Source organism: Apodemus sylvaticus, chromosome 8 (assembly GCF_947179515.1).
Source record: "Apodemus sylvaticus chromosome 8, mApoSyl1.1, whole genome shotgun sequence".
NCBI lineage: Eukaryota > Metazoa > Chordata > Mammalia > Rodentia > Muridae > Apodemus > Apodemus sylvaticus.
The window spans coordinates 82819272-82836079 of record NC_067479.1 but is presented as its reverse complement, the minus strand read 5'-3'; the positions used below and the strand labels follow the sequence as shown (position 1 = coordinate 82836079).

Here is a 16808-nt window from a genome sequence, read left to right as displayed (position 1 = left end):
ATTATGAATAGGTTACAATTTAGTGAGCTTGAGAAATTCCGTGTATGAATACCAACTGGATTTTCTAGTCCTCATTTTAATTTTAATCAAGCTAAGTGTATAGACTTCAGCTCAGCAGTTAGTCCTAACTGTACCTGAAGCTGTTAGATGTAAGAGTTTTCTTATTATTAGACCATACAAAAAAACAAGCAGCATTATCTTGAAGGCATTGTGGTGAGATACCTCAACAAGAGCAGGACGCCTGCTTTCCCCAGGAGATGCCATGCCACCCACTCTGCAGTTCTTCTGTCAGCCTCCTGGGTGGCTCGCTGGCTGATAATAAAGACCAGCGGCAACCCTAGTTGCAGATGAATGGTTGAAACCAGTTGAGGATCTTCAGCTACTTCCATCTTGATTTAGAAAAAAAGAAGGCAAATCAATCTCATCCTATGGTAATAACCCACATGACAGACTGTATGAACCCTCTCCCCAACACACAAACACATGGAACTAATTTTTATAAATATATACTGTATCCTATGAAGCTGGTCTCTAAGAAGTTATGTGAATAAAAGTTTAATTCAACTTCCCCAGATCTCAATGTATAAACAAGAAGTAAAATTCTCTTCAGAAAAAAAAACCTGTAAAACATATATATATATATGTTTTACATATATCCTTCTGTCTACCAGGTATAAGTAACCAACCACTGTGGAGAATATTATCAGCCTTCAGAATGTCCTTGGGTTTACTCATTAGGGTGATGGCTTAACCATTTCCCAATCTGAGTTCATTGGTGGGAACCTTAACAATAGGTCTGGATCGGGACTGAAGAAGAGGCTCGGCAGTTAAATGCACATCCTGCTTTTGAGGAGGACCCAAGTTCTGTTCCCAGTACCCATGTAGGGCAGTTCACAATTGCCTGTAACTCCAGCTCTAAGAGATAAGCACCTGCAGTAACATACACATAACCATAAAAGGGGCACAAACATATACACATAATTTAAAATAATAAAAATAAATGGTTTAAAATTGGTCTGGGGTAACTTCATACCTGGTATAATCTCAATCTATTTGAGATTGAATACATATACAAATTTACAGTAAAGATCTGTAGTTTAAATTTTAAAAAATCAGATACAGTTATGGCCAGGACTGGTGGAACATGCCCATAATCCCATGATTTGGGAGTTAAAAGGACTGCCCCTGGTTCAAGATTATCATGGGCTATGAGGCAAGTCCTATGCTAGCCTGAGCTACATAGCTATATAGCCACGTTACATCTAAGAAACACACACACACCTAACCATTAGATTATATAACTAAATTCTGTCTCACTTTAAAAAAGAGAGAGATGAACATATATACAAAAGCACCAACCTGAATCAAATTTTTGGAAGTGGAATGATATTACATTGCAATGATTAGACAAATACTATTCACACAAAAGTCTTAATCTTAATTTCTACTTTTGCTTGCTTACATATTTAACATAAAGACACCAAGTCACTTTAGATCCTAAGTGCCTATGCCTAGGATAGTTTGCAAAACACAATGACCACTGTACCTCAAAGACAAAAAGTCATCAAAAAAGACATGGAAGGACACTTCATACTCATCAAAGGAAAAATCTACCAAGAAGAATTTTCAATTCAAAACATCAATACTCCAAATGCAAGGGCATCCACATTCATAAAATAACTTTATTAAAACTCACAGCATATATTGCACCTCATACAATAATTGTGGGTGAGTTCAACACCCCACTCTAATCAATGGACAGATCAGGGAAACCCAAACTAAAAACAGACACAGTAAAAGTAACAAATTATGTACAAAATGGATTTAACAGATATCTATAGAACATTTCATTCTGAATCAAATGAATATACCTTCTTCTTGGCACTTAATGGTACCTTCTCCAAAACTGACCATATAATTGGTCACAAAAAAAGACCTCAACAGATATAAGAAGATTGAAATAATCCCAGGCCTCCTATGAGACCACTATGGATTAAGGCTGTTCTTCAATAGCAACAAAAAAAACAACAGAAAGCCCACATATACATGGAAGCTGAACAATGCTCTACTCAATGATACCATGGTCAAGGAAGAAATAAGGAAAGAAATCAAAGACTTTTTAGAATTTAATGAAAATGAAGGCATAACATACCCAAAATTATGGGTCACAATAAAAGCAGTCATAAGAGGAAAACTCATAGCTCTGATTGCCTCCAAAAAGAAAATGAAGAGAGCATACACTAGCAGCTTAACAGCACACCTGAAAGCTCTAGAACAGAAAGAAGCTAAGAGAAGTAGACAGCAGGAAATCATCAAACTCAGGGCTGAAATCAACCAAATTGAAACAAAAAGAACTATAGAAAGAATCAATAAAACCAGGAGCTGGTTATTTGAGAAAATCAACAAGATAGATAAACCCTTAACCAGACTAACCAGAGAACACAGAGACAGTATCAAAATTCTGGTTTTAGAGCAGAATTCTATCAGACCTTGAAAGAAGACCTAATACCAATACTCTTCAAACTATTCCACAAAATAGAAACAGAAGGAACACTATCCAACTCATTCTATGAAACCACAATTATGCTGATACCAAAACCACACAAAGATCCAACAAAAAAAAAAAGAGAACTTCAGACCAATTTCCCTTATATTGATGCAAAAGTAGTCAATAAAATTCGTGCCAATGGAATCCAAGAACTCATCAAAATGATCATTCACAATGATCAAGTAGGCTTCATCCCAGGAATGCAGGGTTGGTTCAATATACGGAAATCCATCAATGTAATCCACTACATAAACAAACTCAAAGAAAAAAAATACATGGTCATTTCATTAGATGCTGAAAAAGCAGTTGACAGCATTCAACATCCCTTCATGCTTAAAGTCTTGGAAAGAACAGGAATTCAAGGCCCATACCTAAACATAGTAAAAGCAATATACAACAAACCAGTAGCCAATATCAAACTAAATAGAAACATGAAGCAATCCTACTAAAATCAGGAACTAGAAAAGGATGCCCTCTCTCTATATATCTATTCAATATAGTACTTGAAGTTCTAGCTAGAGCAGTTAAACAACAAAAGGAGGTTAATGGAAAACAAATTAGAAAGGAAGAAGTCAAAATATTACTCTTTGCAGATGATATGATAGTTACCTAAGCAACCCCAAAAACTCCACCAGAGAACTTTTACAACTAAAAAACAACTTCAGCAACATGGCTGGATATAAAATTAACTCAAATCGGTAGCCTTCCTATACTCAATAAACAAACTGAGAAAGAAATTAGGGAAACGACACCCTTCACAATAGTCACAAACAACATAAAGTATCTTGGTGTGACTCTAACCAAACAAGTGAAAAATCTGTATAACAAGAACTTCAAGTCTCTGAAGAAAGAAATTGAAGATCTCAGAAGACGGAAAGATCTCCCATGCTCATGGATTTGTAGGATTAATATGGTAACATCCCTTAGCCATCTTGCCAAAAGCAGTCTACAGATTCAATGCAATACCCATCAAAATTCCAACTCAATTCTTCATAAAGTTAGAAAGAGCAATTCTCAAATTCATCTGGAATAACAAAAAACCCAGGATAGCTAAAACTATTCTCACCAATAAAATAACTTCTACAGGAATCAGTATCCCCAACCTCAAGCAGTACTACAGAGCAAGAGTCTTAAAAAAACAACAAAAACAAACAAACAAACAAACAACAAAAAACGGCATGGTATTGGTACAGTGACAGGCAGGAAGATCAATGGAACAGAATTAAAGACCCAGAAATGAACCTTCACACCTATGATTACTTGATCTTTGACAAAGGAGCTAAAACCACCCAGTGGAAAAAAGATAGCCTTTTCAACAAATGGTGCTGGCTGTTAGCAAGTAGAAGAATGCAAATTAATCCATTCTTATCTCCTTGTGCTAAGCTCAACTCTAAATGGATCAAGGACCGCCTCATAAAACCAAACACACTGAAACTAACAGGAAAGAAACTGGGGAAGACTCTTGAGGACATGGGCACAGGGGAAAAGTTCCTGAACAGAACACCAATAGTTTATGCTCAAAGATCAAGAATTGACAAATGGGACCTCATGAAATTACAAAGTTTCTGTAAAGCAGAGGACACTGTCAACAGGACAAAACAGCAACCAACAAATTGGGAAAAGATCTTCACCAACCCTACATCCGACAGAGAGCTGATATCCAATATATACAAAGAATTCAAGAAGTTAGACTCCAGAGAGCCAAATAACCCTATGGGGTACAGAGCTAAACAAAGAATTTTCAAATGAGGAATGTCAAATGGCTTAGAAGCACCTAAAGAAATATTCAACATTCTTAGTCATCAGGAAATTGCAAATCAAAATAACTCTGAGATTTCACCTCACACCAGTCAGAATGGCTAAGATCCAAAACTAGGGAACAGAAGGTGTTAGAGAGGATGTGGAGAAAGAGGAACACTCCTCCACTGATGGTGGGATTGCAAGCTGGTACAACCACTCTAAAAATCAATTTGGCAGTTCCTCAGAAAATTAGACATAGTAGTACCAGAGGTCCCTGCTATACCATTCCCGGGAATATGCCCAGAAGATGCTCCAGCATGTAATAAGGACACATACTCCACTATGTTCATAGCAGTCTTATTTATAATAGCCAAAAGCTGAAAAGAATCCATATGTCCCTCAACAGAGAAATAGATACAGAAAATGTGGTATATTTACACAATGGAATACTACTCAGCTATTAAAAACAATGAATTCATGAAATTCTTAGGCAAATGGATGGAATTAGAAAATATCATCCTGAGTGAGGTCACAAAAGAACACACATGGTATGCACTCACTGATAAGTGGATATTAGCCTAAAAGCTTGGAGTACACAAGATACAATTCACAGAACAAGCTCAAGAAGAAGGAAAAACAAAGTATGGATACACCAGTCCTTCTTAGAAGGGGGAACAAAATACTCACAGGATGAGATACAGAGATAAAATGTGGAGTAGAGACAAAGGAAAAGACCATCCAGAGACTGCCCCACCTACGGATCCATCCCATATACAGTTACCAATTCCAGACACTATTGTGGATGCTAACAAGTGCTTGCTGACAGGAGCCTGATATAGCTGTCTCCTGACAGGCTCTGATACTGCCTGACAAATACAGAGGGGGACGCTCTCAGCCAACCATTGAACTGGGCACAGGGTCCCCATGGAGGATCTAGATAAAGGACCCAAGGAGCTGAAGGGGTTTGCAGAGCCATAGGAGGAACAACAATTTGAACCACCGAGTACCCCCAAAGCTCCCAGGGACTAAACAACCAACCAAGAGTATCCATGGAGGGACCCATGGCTGTAGATTCATATATAGCAGAGGATGGCCTTGTTGGACATCAAAGGGAGAAGAGGCCCTTGGTCCTGAGAAGGGTAGATGCCCCAGTGTAGGGGAATGCCAGTAAGGACAGGGAAGCGGGAGTAGGTGGATTGGTGAGCAGGGAGAGGGGGGATGGGTCAGGGATCAGGGGGTTTTCTGGGGGGGGGGACCAGGAAAGGGGACAATACTTGAAATGAAAATAAAGAATACATCTAATTTTTTAAAAAAAGATGTATCATGTGAGAAAAATGTAGTGAAGGGTTTTCACAAACTTAAGACGAGCCTCTAACATTTCAAAGAAAATGCTGACCACCATCATGGAATGTCTCTAGGACTCTTTTTTTTCCCCCTAAATACTTTTATTTTCTATATTCTTTGTTTACATTCCAAATGATTTCCCCTTGCCCAGAGCCCCCTCCCCATATGTCCCATAAACCTTCTTCTCTCCATCCGTTCTCCAATCACCTCCCTCCTTTTTCTCTGTCCTTATATTCCCCTCCAATGTTAGATCAATCCTTTCCAGGATCAGGACCCTCTCCATACTTCTTTATAGGAGTCATTTGTTATGCGCTTTGTGCCTTGGGTATTCAGAGCTTCTGGGCTAATTAATATCCACTTATTAGAGATAATTGCATTCCATGTGTATTCTTTTGTGATTGGGTTACCTCACTTAGGATGATATTTTCCAGATCAAACCATTTGCCTAAAACTTTTGTGAATTCATTGTTTCTAATGGCTGAATAGTACTCCATCGTGTAAATATACCACATTTTCTGTATCTATTCCTCCTTGAGGGACATCTGGGTTCTTTCCAGCTTCTGGCTATTATAAATAGGGCTGCTATGAACATAATGGAGCATGTGTCTTTATTGCATGCCGGGGAATCCTTTGGGTATATGCCCAGGAGAGGTATAGCAGGGTCCTCCGGAAGTGTCATGTCTAGTTTTCTGAGGAACCGCCAGACTGATTTCCAAAGTGGTTGTACCATCGTACAGCCCCCCAGCGAGCCATAGAAGACTATGATTGTAATAGCTACCAACTTTTCGAACAATGTCTAAAATATCCAAAAACACTGAGCACTCGCAAGTATCTGCACTCACTATAACTATGACACAGTATTATCACTTGTGTGTTATATTTAGGTGATTTGATGCAATAAATCAAAACATAAAACCACTATTTAAAAAACAATTTATATTACACGTTTAATAAGTACTTGTTCAATGCGGTGAAAGCAATGTGTCCAAGGAAAAAGAGATCAAAATAGTCACCAATATAAGCACTCATCTGTGAATCAAAACTTACTATCTCTCACATGTGAATATCTGTTGCAGTAAAGAGAAACACATACCAACAGAGGTGCGTTCATGGTCTTCACAAATAAGTGAATATTCAGTGTGGTCAATGGTTGTTCCATTAGTGTTCGTCTGCAATGCTCAGTCAAATCCAAGACCAGTTTGCAATGAAAAAAATAGAGATGTGCATGTTCTATATTCTCAGAGCTGCGAGTGTAAACCAGGACAAGGCAATTAACGAGATTCTGTGTGATCCCCTTACAATCCAAAAAAATATACTTTTGAATATCTCTAATGCACTGAATTTAATAGAAACCTAAAAGTTAACTTTAAAAATAAAATCAACTTGGTGAAAGTTGAAAGAAGACTGAAAGTATTTAAGAAAACTAGCCTTAATATCTGAACCAAACCCCTCAAACTCTTACACATTGTCTACGTTAGGTTATAGGTTTCAATAAGACAGTCACAGATGAGACTGTCTTTAAATACAGTTGCTTCTCTGTACCTATTCTAAATAAAGCTTTATAATACAAATTTTCTAAGTTTAATTTAACCTAAATCTGTTGAATAAACTTTAGTTAAACTATGCCTTAAGATGGAAGCCATATGATAGTTGTGGGAGTCTTTGAATTTGTATCTGAAAAATTACAAAACTGGACAAATACAGTTTATAATTTTAGTTGTGGTATTATTTCAATACAAGAAATGAAATCTACAGTGAAGATAAGTTTTGTCAAAATTTAAACAGCATTTTTTTAAATCTTCATGTAGTATTAATAGAGCTTTGTAAAATACTACACTACTTTATTTTTAAAATAACAGGAACAACTAAACAGTAACTAATTTCTTTTTTATAAATACACAAATAAGTTAATAATTTTTTAAATCTAGAATTACAGGATTAAAACACACAGACCAAGCTAGTTCTACTTCTATTAGTTACAATATGATTTCCAATAGAGTCAGTGATCAGAGAAACAATCCTGTCCAGCTATGATGCCTATGTTACATCAAACAACGACCAGCATTTAAAAGTATAACCCTAACTGTGGCACACATACCTTGGCAATAACCAACCCCTCTGTAATTGAATCTAAGACCCATTCAACAAAAAGACCACGCTTAGTTCTAGATACCTAGTTTCCTACTCAGTGCTAGTGGAATCATAATTATTGGAAGAGAATCTACAACTCCTAATTTCCTAAGCAAGTATAATCCCTAACAACAAGCTATAAACATTTGTCCTTATACCCACATCCTTCATAAAGAAATCTCCATCCTTCATCAAGGAAGCTTCTCTTTGCAACAGACAAGAGATCCTGGCAGAAAACCACAACCAATCAAATGCAGAGTTGTTGAGTCCAGCCCCAACCTACCAAACCTCCCACACCTAAGGCTCAACAAACATTATGGAAGAGGAGACAAAAGATTGTATGCACAGACCAGAGGATCAGGAAAGATGCTATGAGACTATGTCTCCTAGTTTATCAGAAGCTACACATGTAAAGTCTCACCAACATGACTGCATAAATGTGAGCTGTGCAAGGATGACCAATAGAGTGTGCCAAAATGGATGAAGAAAATCCCGTGAGGCCTCAACCCCACACAAAGAACTATTATAGGCAACTGAGGAGAACTGGGAGTGGAAGAGGGGGTCCTCACAGCAAGTGCACACTAAAAGGTTGTTCAGTGCCAAATGGTCAACCCCAAAAACATGCATACAAGTATCATTATATGGAATAAACAAGCAATCTTTAGAAATATATATGCATACACAAATACATACATGCATGTAATAACAGTAAAAAAGGCAGACATAAATTTGAAGGGGAGAGAGGTATGTGGGAAGGCTTAAAGGGAAGACAGAAAAGGAAGAATTGTAATTAAATTCAATATCAAAAATAAGTTAAAAGCTTTATATCAAACAATAAAGACTAATATGACTACTGAAATCCTTTAAGTGCTTAAGCCAAAAGAGATGTATAAGGGTAATATTTTTTTCATTTTTTTCTTTTTTTTTATTCGATATATTTTTTATTTACATTTCAAATGATTTCCCCTTTCCTAGCCCCCGCCACTCCCCGAAAGTCCTGTAAGCCCCCTTCTCTCCCCCTGTCCTCCCACCCACCCCTTACCACTTCCCCGTTCTGGTTTTGCTGAATACTGCTTCACTGAGTCTTTCCAGAACAAGGGGCCATTCTTCCTTTCTTCTTGTACCTCATTTGATGTGTAGATGATATTTTGGGTATTCCAGTTTTCTAGGTTAATATCCACTTATTAGTGAGTGCATACCATGATTCACCTTTTGAGTCTGGGTTACCTCACTTAGTATGATGTTCTCTAGCTCCATCCATTTGCCTAAGAATTTCATTAATTCATTGTTTCTAATGGCTGAATAGTACTCCATTGTGTAGATATACCACATTTTTGCATCCACTCTTCTGTTGAGGGATAGCTGGGTTCTTTCCAGCATCTGGCAATTATAAATAGGACTGCTATGAACATAGTAGAGCATGTATCCTTATTACATGGTGGGGAATCCTCTGGGTATATGCCCAGGAGTGGTATAGCAGGATCTTCTGGAAGTGAGGTGCCCAGTTTTTGGAGGAACCGCCAGAATGATTTCCAGAGTGGTTGTACCAATTTGCAACCCCACCAGCAGTGGAGGAGTGTTCCTCTTTCTCCACACCCTCTCCAACACCTGCTGTCTCCTAAATTTTTAATCTTAGCCATTCTGACTGGTGTAAGGTGAAATCTCAGGGTTGTTTTGATTTTCATTTCCCTAATGACTAATGAAGTTGAGCATTTTGTAAGATGCTTCTCTGCCATCCGAAGTTCTTCAGGTTAGAATTCTTTGTTTAACTCTGTACCCCATTTTTTAATAGGGTTGTTTGGTTTTCTGGAGTCTAACTTCTTGAGTGCTTTATATATATTGGATATTAGCCCTCTATCTGATGTAGGATTGGTGAAGATCTTTTCCCAATTTGTTGGTTGCCGATTTGTCCTTTTGATGGTGTCCTTTACCTTACAGAAACTCTGTAATTTTATGAGGTCCCATTTGTCAATTCTTGCTCTTAGAGCATACGCTATTGCTGTTCTGTTCATAAACTTTCTCCCTGTACCGATGTCCTCAAGGGTCTTCCCCAGTTTCTTTTCTATTAGCTTCAGAGTGTCTGGCTTTATGTGGAGGTCCTTGATCCATTTGGATTTGAGCTTAGTACAAGGAGACAAGGATGGATCAATTCGCATTCTTCTGCATGCTGACCTCCAGTTGAACCAGCACCATTTGTTGAAAAGGCTATCTTTTTTCCATTGGATATTTTAAGCCCCTTTGTCCAGGATCAAGTGGCCACGGGTGTGTGGGTTCATTTCTGGATCTTCAATCCTGTTCCACTGATCCTCCTGTCTGTCACTGTACCAATACCATGCAGTTTTTAACACTATTGCTCTGTAGTATTGCTTGAGGTCAGGGATACTGATTCCCCCAGACTTTCTTTTGTTGCTGAGAATAGTTTTAGCTATCCTGGGTTTTTTGTTATTAAGATGAATTTGAGAATTGCTCTTTCTAACTCTGTGAAGAATTGAGTTGGGATTTTGATGGGTATTGCATTGAATCTGTAGATTACTTTTGGCAAAATGGCCATTTTAACTATGTTGATTCTACCAATCCATGAGCATGGGAGGTTTTCCCATTTTTTGAGGTCTTCTTCCATTTCCTTCTTCAGAGTCTTGAAGTTCTTGTCATACAGATCTTTCACATGTTTGGTAAGAGTCACCCCAAGATACTTTATACTGTTTGTGGCTATTGTGAAGGGGTCATTTCCCTAATTTCTTTCTCAGCCTGCTTATCCTTTGAGTATAGGAAGGCCACTGATTTGCTTGAGTTGATTTTATAACCTGCCACTTTGCTGAAGTTGTTTATCAGCTGTAGGAGTTCTCTAGTGGAGTTTTTTGGGTCACTTAGGTAGACTATCATGTCATCTGCAAATAATGATAGTTTGACTTCTTCCTTTCCAATTTGTATCCCTTTGACCTTATGTTGTCTAATTGCCCGAGCTAGTGCCTCAAGTACAATATTGAAAAGATAAGGAGAAAGGGGGCAGCCCTGTCTAGTCCCTGTTTTTAGAGGGATTGCTTCAAGTTTCTCTCCATTTAGTTTGATGCTGGCTACTGGTTTGCTGTATATTGCTTTTACTATGTTTAGGTATGGGCCTTGAATTCCTGTTCTTTCCAAGACTTTAAGCATGAAAGGATGCTGAATTTTGTCAAATGCTTTTTCAGCATCCAATGAAATGACCATGTGGTTTTTTTCTTTGTTTATGTAGTGGATTGCATTGATGGATTTCCGTATATTGAACCAACCCTGCATTCCCGGGATGAAGCCTACTTGATCATGGTGAATGATCGTTTTGATGCGTTCTTGGATTCGGTTGGCAAGAATTTTATTGAGTATTTTTGCATCGATGTTCATAAGGGAAATTGGTCTGAAGTTCTCTTTGTTGGATCTTTGTGTGGTTTTGGTATCAGCGTAATTGTGGCTTCATAAAAGGAATTGGGTAGTGTTCCTTCTGTTTCTATTTTGTGGAATAATTTGAAGAGTATTGGTGTTAACTCTTCTTTGAAGGTCTGATAGAATTCTGCACTGAAACCATCTGGTCCTGTGCTTTTTTTGGTTGGAAGACTTTCTATGACTCCTTCTATTTCTTTAGGCGTTATGGGACTGTTTAGATGATCTATTTGGTCCTGATTTAATTTTGGTATTTGGTATCTGTCAAGGAAATTGTCCATTTCCTCCAGATTCTCCAGTTGTGTTGAGTACAGTCTCTTGTAGTAAGATCTGATGATTTTTTGGATTTCCTCAGTTTCCATTGTTATATCTCCCTTTTCATTTCTAAGTTTGTTAAATTGGATACTTTCTCTGTGCCCTTTGGTCAGTCTGGCTAAGGCTTTATCTATCTTGTTGATTTTCTCAAAGAACCAGCTCCTGGTTTTGTTGATTCTTTGCATGGTTCTCTTTGTTTCTACTTGATTGATTTCAGCCCTGAGTTTGATGATTTCCTGCCTTCTACTCCTCCTGGGTGAAATAGCTTCTTTTTGTTCCAGGGCTTTCAGGTGTGTCATTAAGCTGGTAATGTATGCTCTCTCCATTTTCTTTTTGGAGGCACTCAGGGCCATGAGTTTTCCTCTTAGCACTGCTTTCATTGTGTCCCATAGATTTGGGTATGTTGTGTCTTCATTTTCATTGTGTTCTAAAAAGTCTTTAATTTCTTTCTTTATTTCTTCCTTGACCAAGGTATCATTGAGTAGAATATTGTTCAATTTCCACGTGTATGTGGGTTTTCTGTTGTTTTTGTTGCTATTGAAAACCACTTTTACTCCATAGTGATCTGATAGGAGGCATGGGATTAGTTCGATCTTCTTATATTTGTTGAGGTCTGTCTTGTGGCCAATTATATGGTCGATTTTGGAGAAGGTACCATGAGGTGCTGAGAAAAAGGTATATTCTTTTGCTTTAGGATAGAATGTTCTATATATATCTGTTAAATCTAATTGGTCCAAAGCTTCAATTAGTTTCATTACGTCCCTGGTTAGTTTCTGTTTTCCTGATCGGTCCATTGAGGAAAGTGCAGTGTTAAAGTTACCCACAATTATTGTGTTAGGTGCAATGTGTGCTTTGAGCTTTAATAAAGTTTCTTTTACGAAAGAGGGTGCCCTTGCATTTGGAGCATAGATGTTCAGGATTGAGAGTTCTTCTTGTTGTATTTTTCCTTTGACCAGCAAGTGTCCCTCAGAGTCTCTTTTGATGACTTTGGGTTGAAAGTCAATTTTGTCTGATATTAAAATGGCTACTCCAGCTTGTTTCCTGAGACCATTTGCTTGTAAAATTGTCGTCCAGCCTTTTACTCTAAGGTAGTGTTTGTCTTTGACCCTTAGGTGTGTTTCCTGTAAGCAGCAAAATGTAGGGTCCTGTTTACGTATCCAGTCAGTTAGTCTATGTCTTTTTATTGGGGCATTGAGTCCATTGATGTTAAGAGATATTAAGGAATAGTGATTGTTACTTCCTGTCATTTTTGACGTTATTTTTTAAATTTGATTGGTTAACTTTTTTGGGTTTGGTGAAAGGTTACTATCTTGCTTTTTCCAGGGTGAAGTTTCCCTCCTTGTATTGGTGTTTTCCTCCTATTATCCTTTGTAGGGCTGGGTTTGTGGATAGATATTGGGTAAACTTGGTTTTGTCATGGAATATCTTAGTTTCTCCATCTATGGTGATTGAGAGTTTTGCTGGATATAGTAGTTTTGGCTGGCATTTGTGTTCTCTTAGAGTCTGCATAAGATCAGCCCAGGATCTTCTAGCCTTCATAGTCTCAGGTGAAAAGTCTGCTGTGATTCTGATAGGTCTTCCTTTATATGTTACTTGGCCTTTTTCTCTTACTGCCTTTAATATTCTTTCTTTGTTTAGTGCATTTGGTGTTTTGATTATTATGTGACGGGAAGTATTTCTGTTCTGGTCTAGTCTGTTTGCAGTTCTGTAGGCTTCTTGTATATTCATGGGCATCTCTCTCTTTAGGTTAGGGAAGTTTTCTTCCATAATTTTATTGAAGATATTTGCTGGCCCTTTAAGTTGTAAATCTTCACTCTCATCTATGCCTATAATCCTTAGGTTTGGTCTTCTCATTGTGTCCTGGATTTCCTGGATATTTTGGGTTACAAGCTTTTTGCATTTTGCATTTTCTTTAACTGTTGAGTCCATGGTTTCTATGGAATCTTCAGCATCTGAGATTCTTTCTTCTATCTCTTGTATTCTGTTGTTGATATTTGCATCTCTGTCCCCTGATTTCTTCCCAAGGCTTTCTATCTCCAAAGTTGTCTCCCTTTGAGTTTTCTTAGTTGTTTCTACTTCTGATTTTAGATCCTGGATGGTTTTGCTTAGCTCCTTCACTTGCTTGTTTGTGCTTTCCTGTAATTCTTTAAGAGATTTTTGTGTTTCCTCTTTCATGACCTCAGCCTGTTGACCAAAGTTCTCCTGTATTTCTTTAAGTGTTTTTTGTGTTTCCTCATTATTGGCTTTTGTATTCTCCTGGATTTCTTTCAATGATTTTTGTGTTTCCCTTGCAAGGGCTTCTAACTTTTGATCCGTTTTCTCCTGAATTTCTTTAAGTATGTCCTTCATGTGTTCCTGTACCAGCATCATGACCAGTGATTTTAAATCCAAATCTTGTTTTACTGGTGTGATCAGGTATTCAGGACATGCTGGTAAAGGAGAATTGGGTTCAGATGTTGCCATATTGCCTTGATTTCTGTTAGTGACGTTCCTGCGTTTGCCTTTTGCCATCTAGTTCTCACTGGTGTTAGTTGGTCTTGTCAATGCTGGACTCACCAGTATAAGCTGCCCCTTCCCAGGTAGCCTCTGGTGCACAGCTGACCTCCTGCACTGCCTGGAGACAGGGTGCTGTTGCCCAGGCTGTTCAGACCCCGAAGCAGACACGTGAAGGCTCCTGCTGGGGTCCCCTGGATTCACTGGAGCACACCAACTTCTCCCCGCTGGCCGCCTGGAAGCCCCTCTTGCCTCTTTCAGGACCTGGAGATGTGGTGTTGCTTCCCAGGCTGATCTGGATCCGGAAGCGGAGAGGTCTGAAGGCTACTGCCAGAAGCCTCAGGACTGAAGCCTAAGCTCTGTGCCACAGGAATGAGCTGTGCTGTGAGCTCCCAGACTGCCTCTGGGTGCACACCAGGTCTCCTGCACTTCCTGGAGATGGAGTGCTGTGGCCCAAGGTGTTCAGATCCCAAAGCAGGCGCCTGAAGGCTCCTGCTGGGGCCCGCTGGATTCACCGGAGCACACAGACTTCTCCCTGTTGGCCGCCCGGAAGCCCCACTTGCCTCTTTCAGGACCTGGAGATGTGGTGTTGCTGCTCAGGCTGATCTGGATCCAGAAGCGGAGAGGTCTGAGGGCTACCGCCAGAGGCCTCAGGACTGAAGCCTAAGCTCTGTGCCACAGGAATCGTATAAGGGTAATATTAAAACAAAGTTTATAAACTATAATCTAAAGGTACAAAGAACAAAGAAATATTTCATTCTGCCTCAAGGTGGGAATAAGGAAGGAAAAGAAAGAGAAGATCACAGAGCTCACACACAAAGGGAAGCATAAAATCTTTGTGGGAAGCAACCAGTATATAGCTAAGACTAAAGAAAGTGCAGAGTTTCCCGAGGGGTGAGTCTGGACTGCTTGCTGACCACTGCTGAAAGCAAAGAGCTGAGCACTGGATACACTGGTGGGGGTGTAGGTCATATCAAAGTCTCTGAGGTAAAGCTGGAAAGCTACTTTAATCATGTATCCTTTACTGTTCACAGAGACCCAACAAGGGTCTATTGCTACTAGAAGTTTAGAAGTCTATGTCACAGAAAACAAGAAAAGTTCAATAATGGGCTGAAAACATCATGGAGAATCCTTGGAGAACAGCAGGAGCACAGATCTTCACTCTAGCACCAACACTTTTCAGTTCCCAATGCAAACTTGTAAGGACATGTCTTTGTTTTTTCCAGTAATTGGCCTAAAACCTACAGAAGTAAAAGATCTCTGTCCTTTGAACAATTGTGTGTGGAATAATAACAGTTATGATGTCCCAAGAGATCAGCCAGGCAGTCACATGAGAAAATTTGGCACAGCCACAAAAGTCATGCTTTGGATTAATTTTCTTGGAGAGAATTTTGAAGCTATATTTCATTGTTAAATTTCATTGGTTACCACATAAAAACAGATACACTGAAACTAATAGAAAAGAAAGCAGAGAAGAGTCTGGAGCACATGGGCACAGGGGAAAAGTTCCTGAACAGAACACCAATAGCTTATGCTCGAAGATCAAGAATTGACAAATGGGACCTCATAAAATTGCAGTTTCTGTAAGGCAAAGGACACTGATGGTGGGACTGCAAGCTGGTACAACTACTCTGGAAATCAATTTGGCTGTTCCTCAGATAATTGGGCATAATACTACCAGAGGACGCTGCTATACCACTCCTGGGCATATACCCAGAGGATTCTCCAGCATGTAATTAGGGCACATGCTCCACTACATTCAGAGCAGCCTTATTTATAATAGCCAGAAGTTGGAAGAACCCAGATGTCCCTCAACAGAAGAATGGATACAGAAAATGTGGTACATTTACACAATGGAATACTACTCAGCTATTAAAAACAATGAATTTATGAAATTCTTAAGCAAATAGATGGAATTAGAAAAATATTATCCTGAGTGAGGTAACCCAATCACAAAAGAACACACATGGTATGCACTCACTGATAAGTAAATATGAGCCCAGAAGTTTGGAATACCCAAGACACAATTGAATCAAATGTGTCTCATATCAAATGAAGCTCAAGAAGAAGGAAGAACAAAGTATGGATACTCTAGTCCTTAGAAGGGAGAACAAAATATCCACAAAAGGAGATACAAAGAGTAGAGCAGATTCTGAGGGAAAGACCATCCAGAGACTGCCCCACCTAAAGATCCATCCCATATACAGCTACAAAACCCAGACCCCATTGTGGATGTCCACAAGTGCTTGCTGACCGGAGCTGGATATAGCTGTTACCTGGGAGGCTCTGCTAGTGCATGACAAATACAGAGGGGGTCACTCTCAGCCAGTCACTGAACTGAGCACAGGGTCCCCAATGGAGGAGCTAGAGAAAAGACTCAAAGAGCTAAAGGAGTTTGCAGCACCATAGGAGGAACAACAATATGAGCCACCCAGTACCCCCAGAGCTCCCAGGGACAAAACCATCAACCAAAGAGTACACATGGAGGTAGCCATGGCTCCAGACACATAGGTAGCAGAGGATGGCCTTGTTAGACACCAAAGGGAGGAGAGGCCCTTGGTCCTGGAAAGGCTCGATGCCGCAGTATAGGGGAATACCAGGAATATCAGGACAGGGAAGCAGAAGAAGGTTGACTGGGGAACAGGGGGAGGGGAGATGGCTTATGGGACTTTGGCGGGGGGGGGGGGGGGGGGGGGGGGGGAGAATCCAGGAAAGGGAACATTTGAAATGTAAATAAAGAACATGTCTAATTAAAAAGTAGAAAAAAATAAATTAAATTTCATTGGTTACTCATGATCATGAGTACTAAAGGAAAAATATTTAT

At 39.2% G+C, this 16808-nt stretch overlaps 1 protein-coding gene across 5 annotated transcripts in view; it reads right to left on the bottom strand.

Annotated features, from left to right (window-relative positions):
- Positions 1-16808, bottom strand: part of Txndc16 (thioredoxin domain containing 16) — an 89023-nt gene that overhangs the window by 38669 nt on the left and 33546 nt on the right. For all 5 annotated transcript variants that reach the window (XM_052191729.1, XM_052191728.1, XM_052191726.1 and 2 more), the window contains exons 9-10: positions 6726-6876; positions 223-389 (exon numbers count right to left, since the gene is read on the bottom strand). In XM_052191729.1, the coding sequence (XP_052047689.1) occupies positions 223-389; positions 6726-6876 (318 nt within the window). The remainder of the gene's footprint in view (positions 1-222; positions 390-6725; positions 6877-16808) is intronic.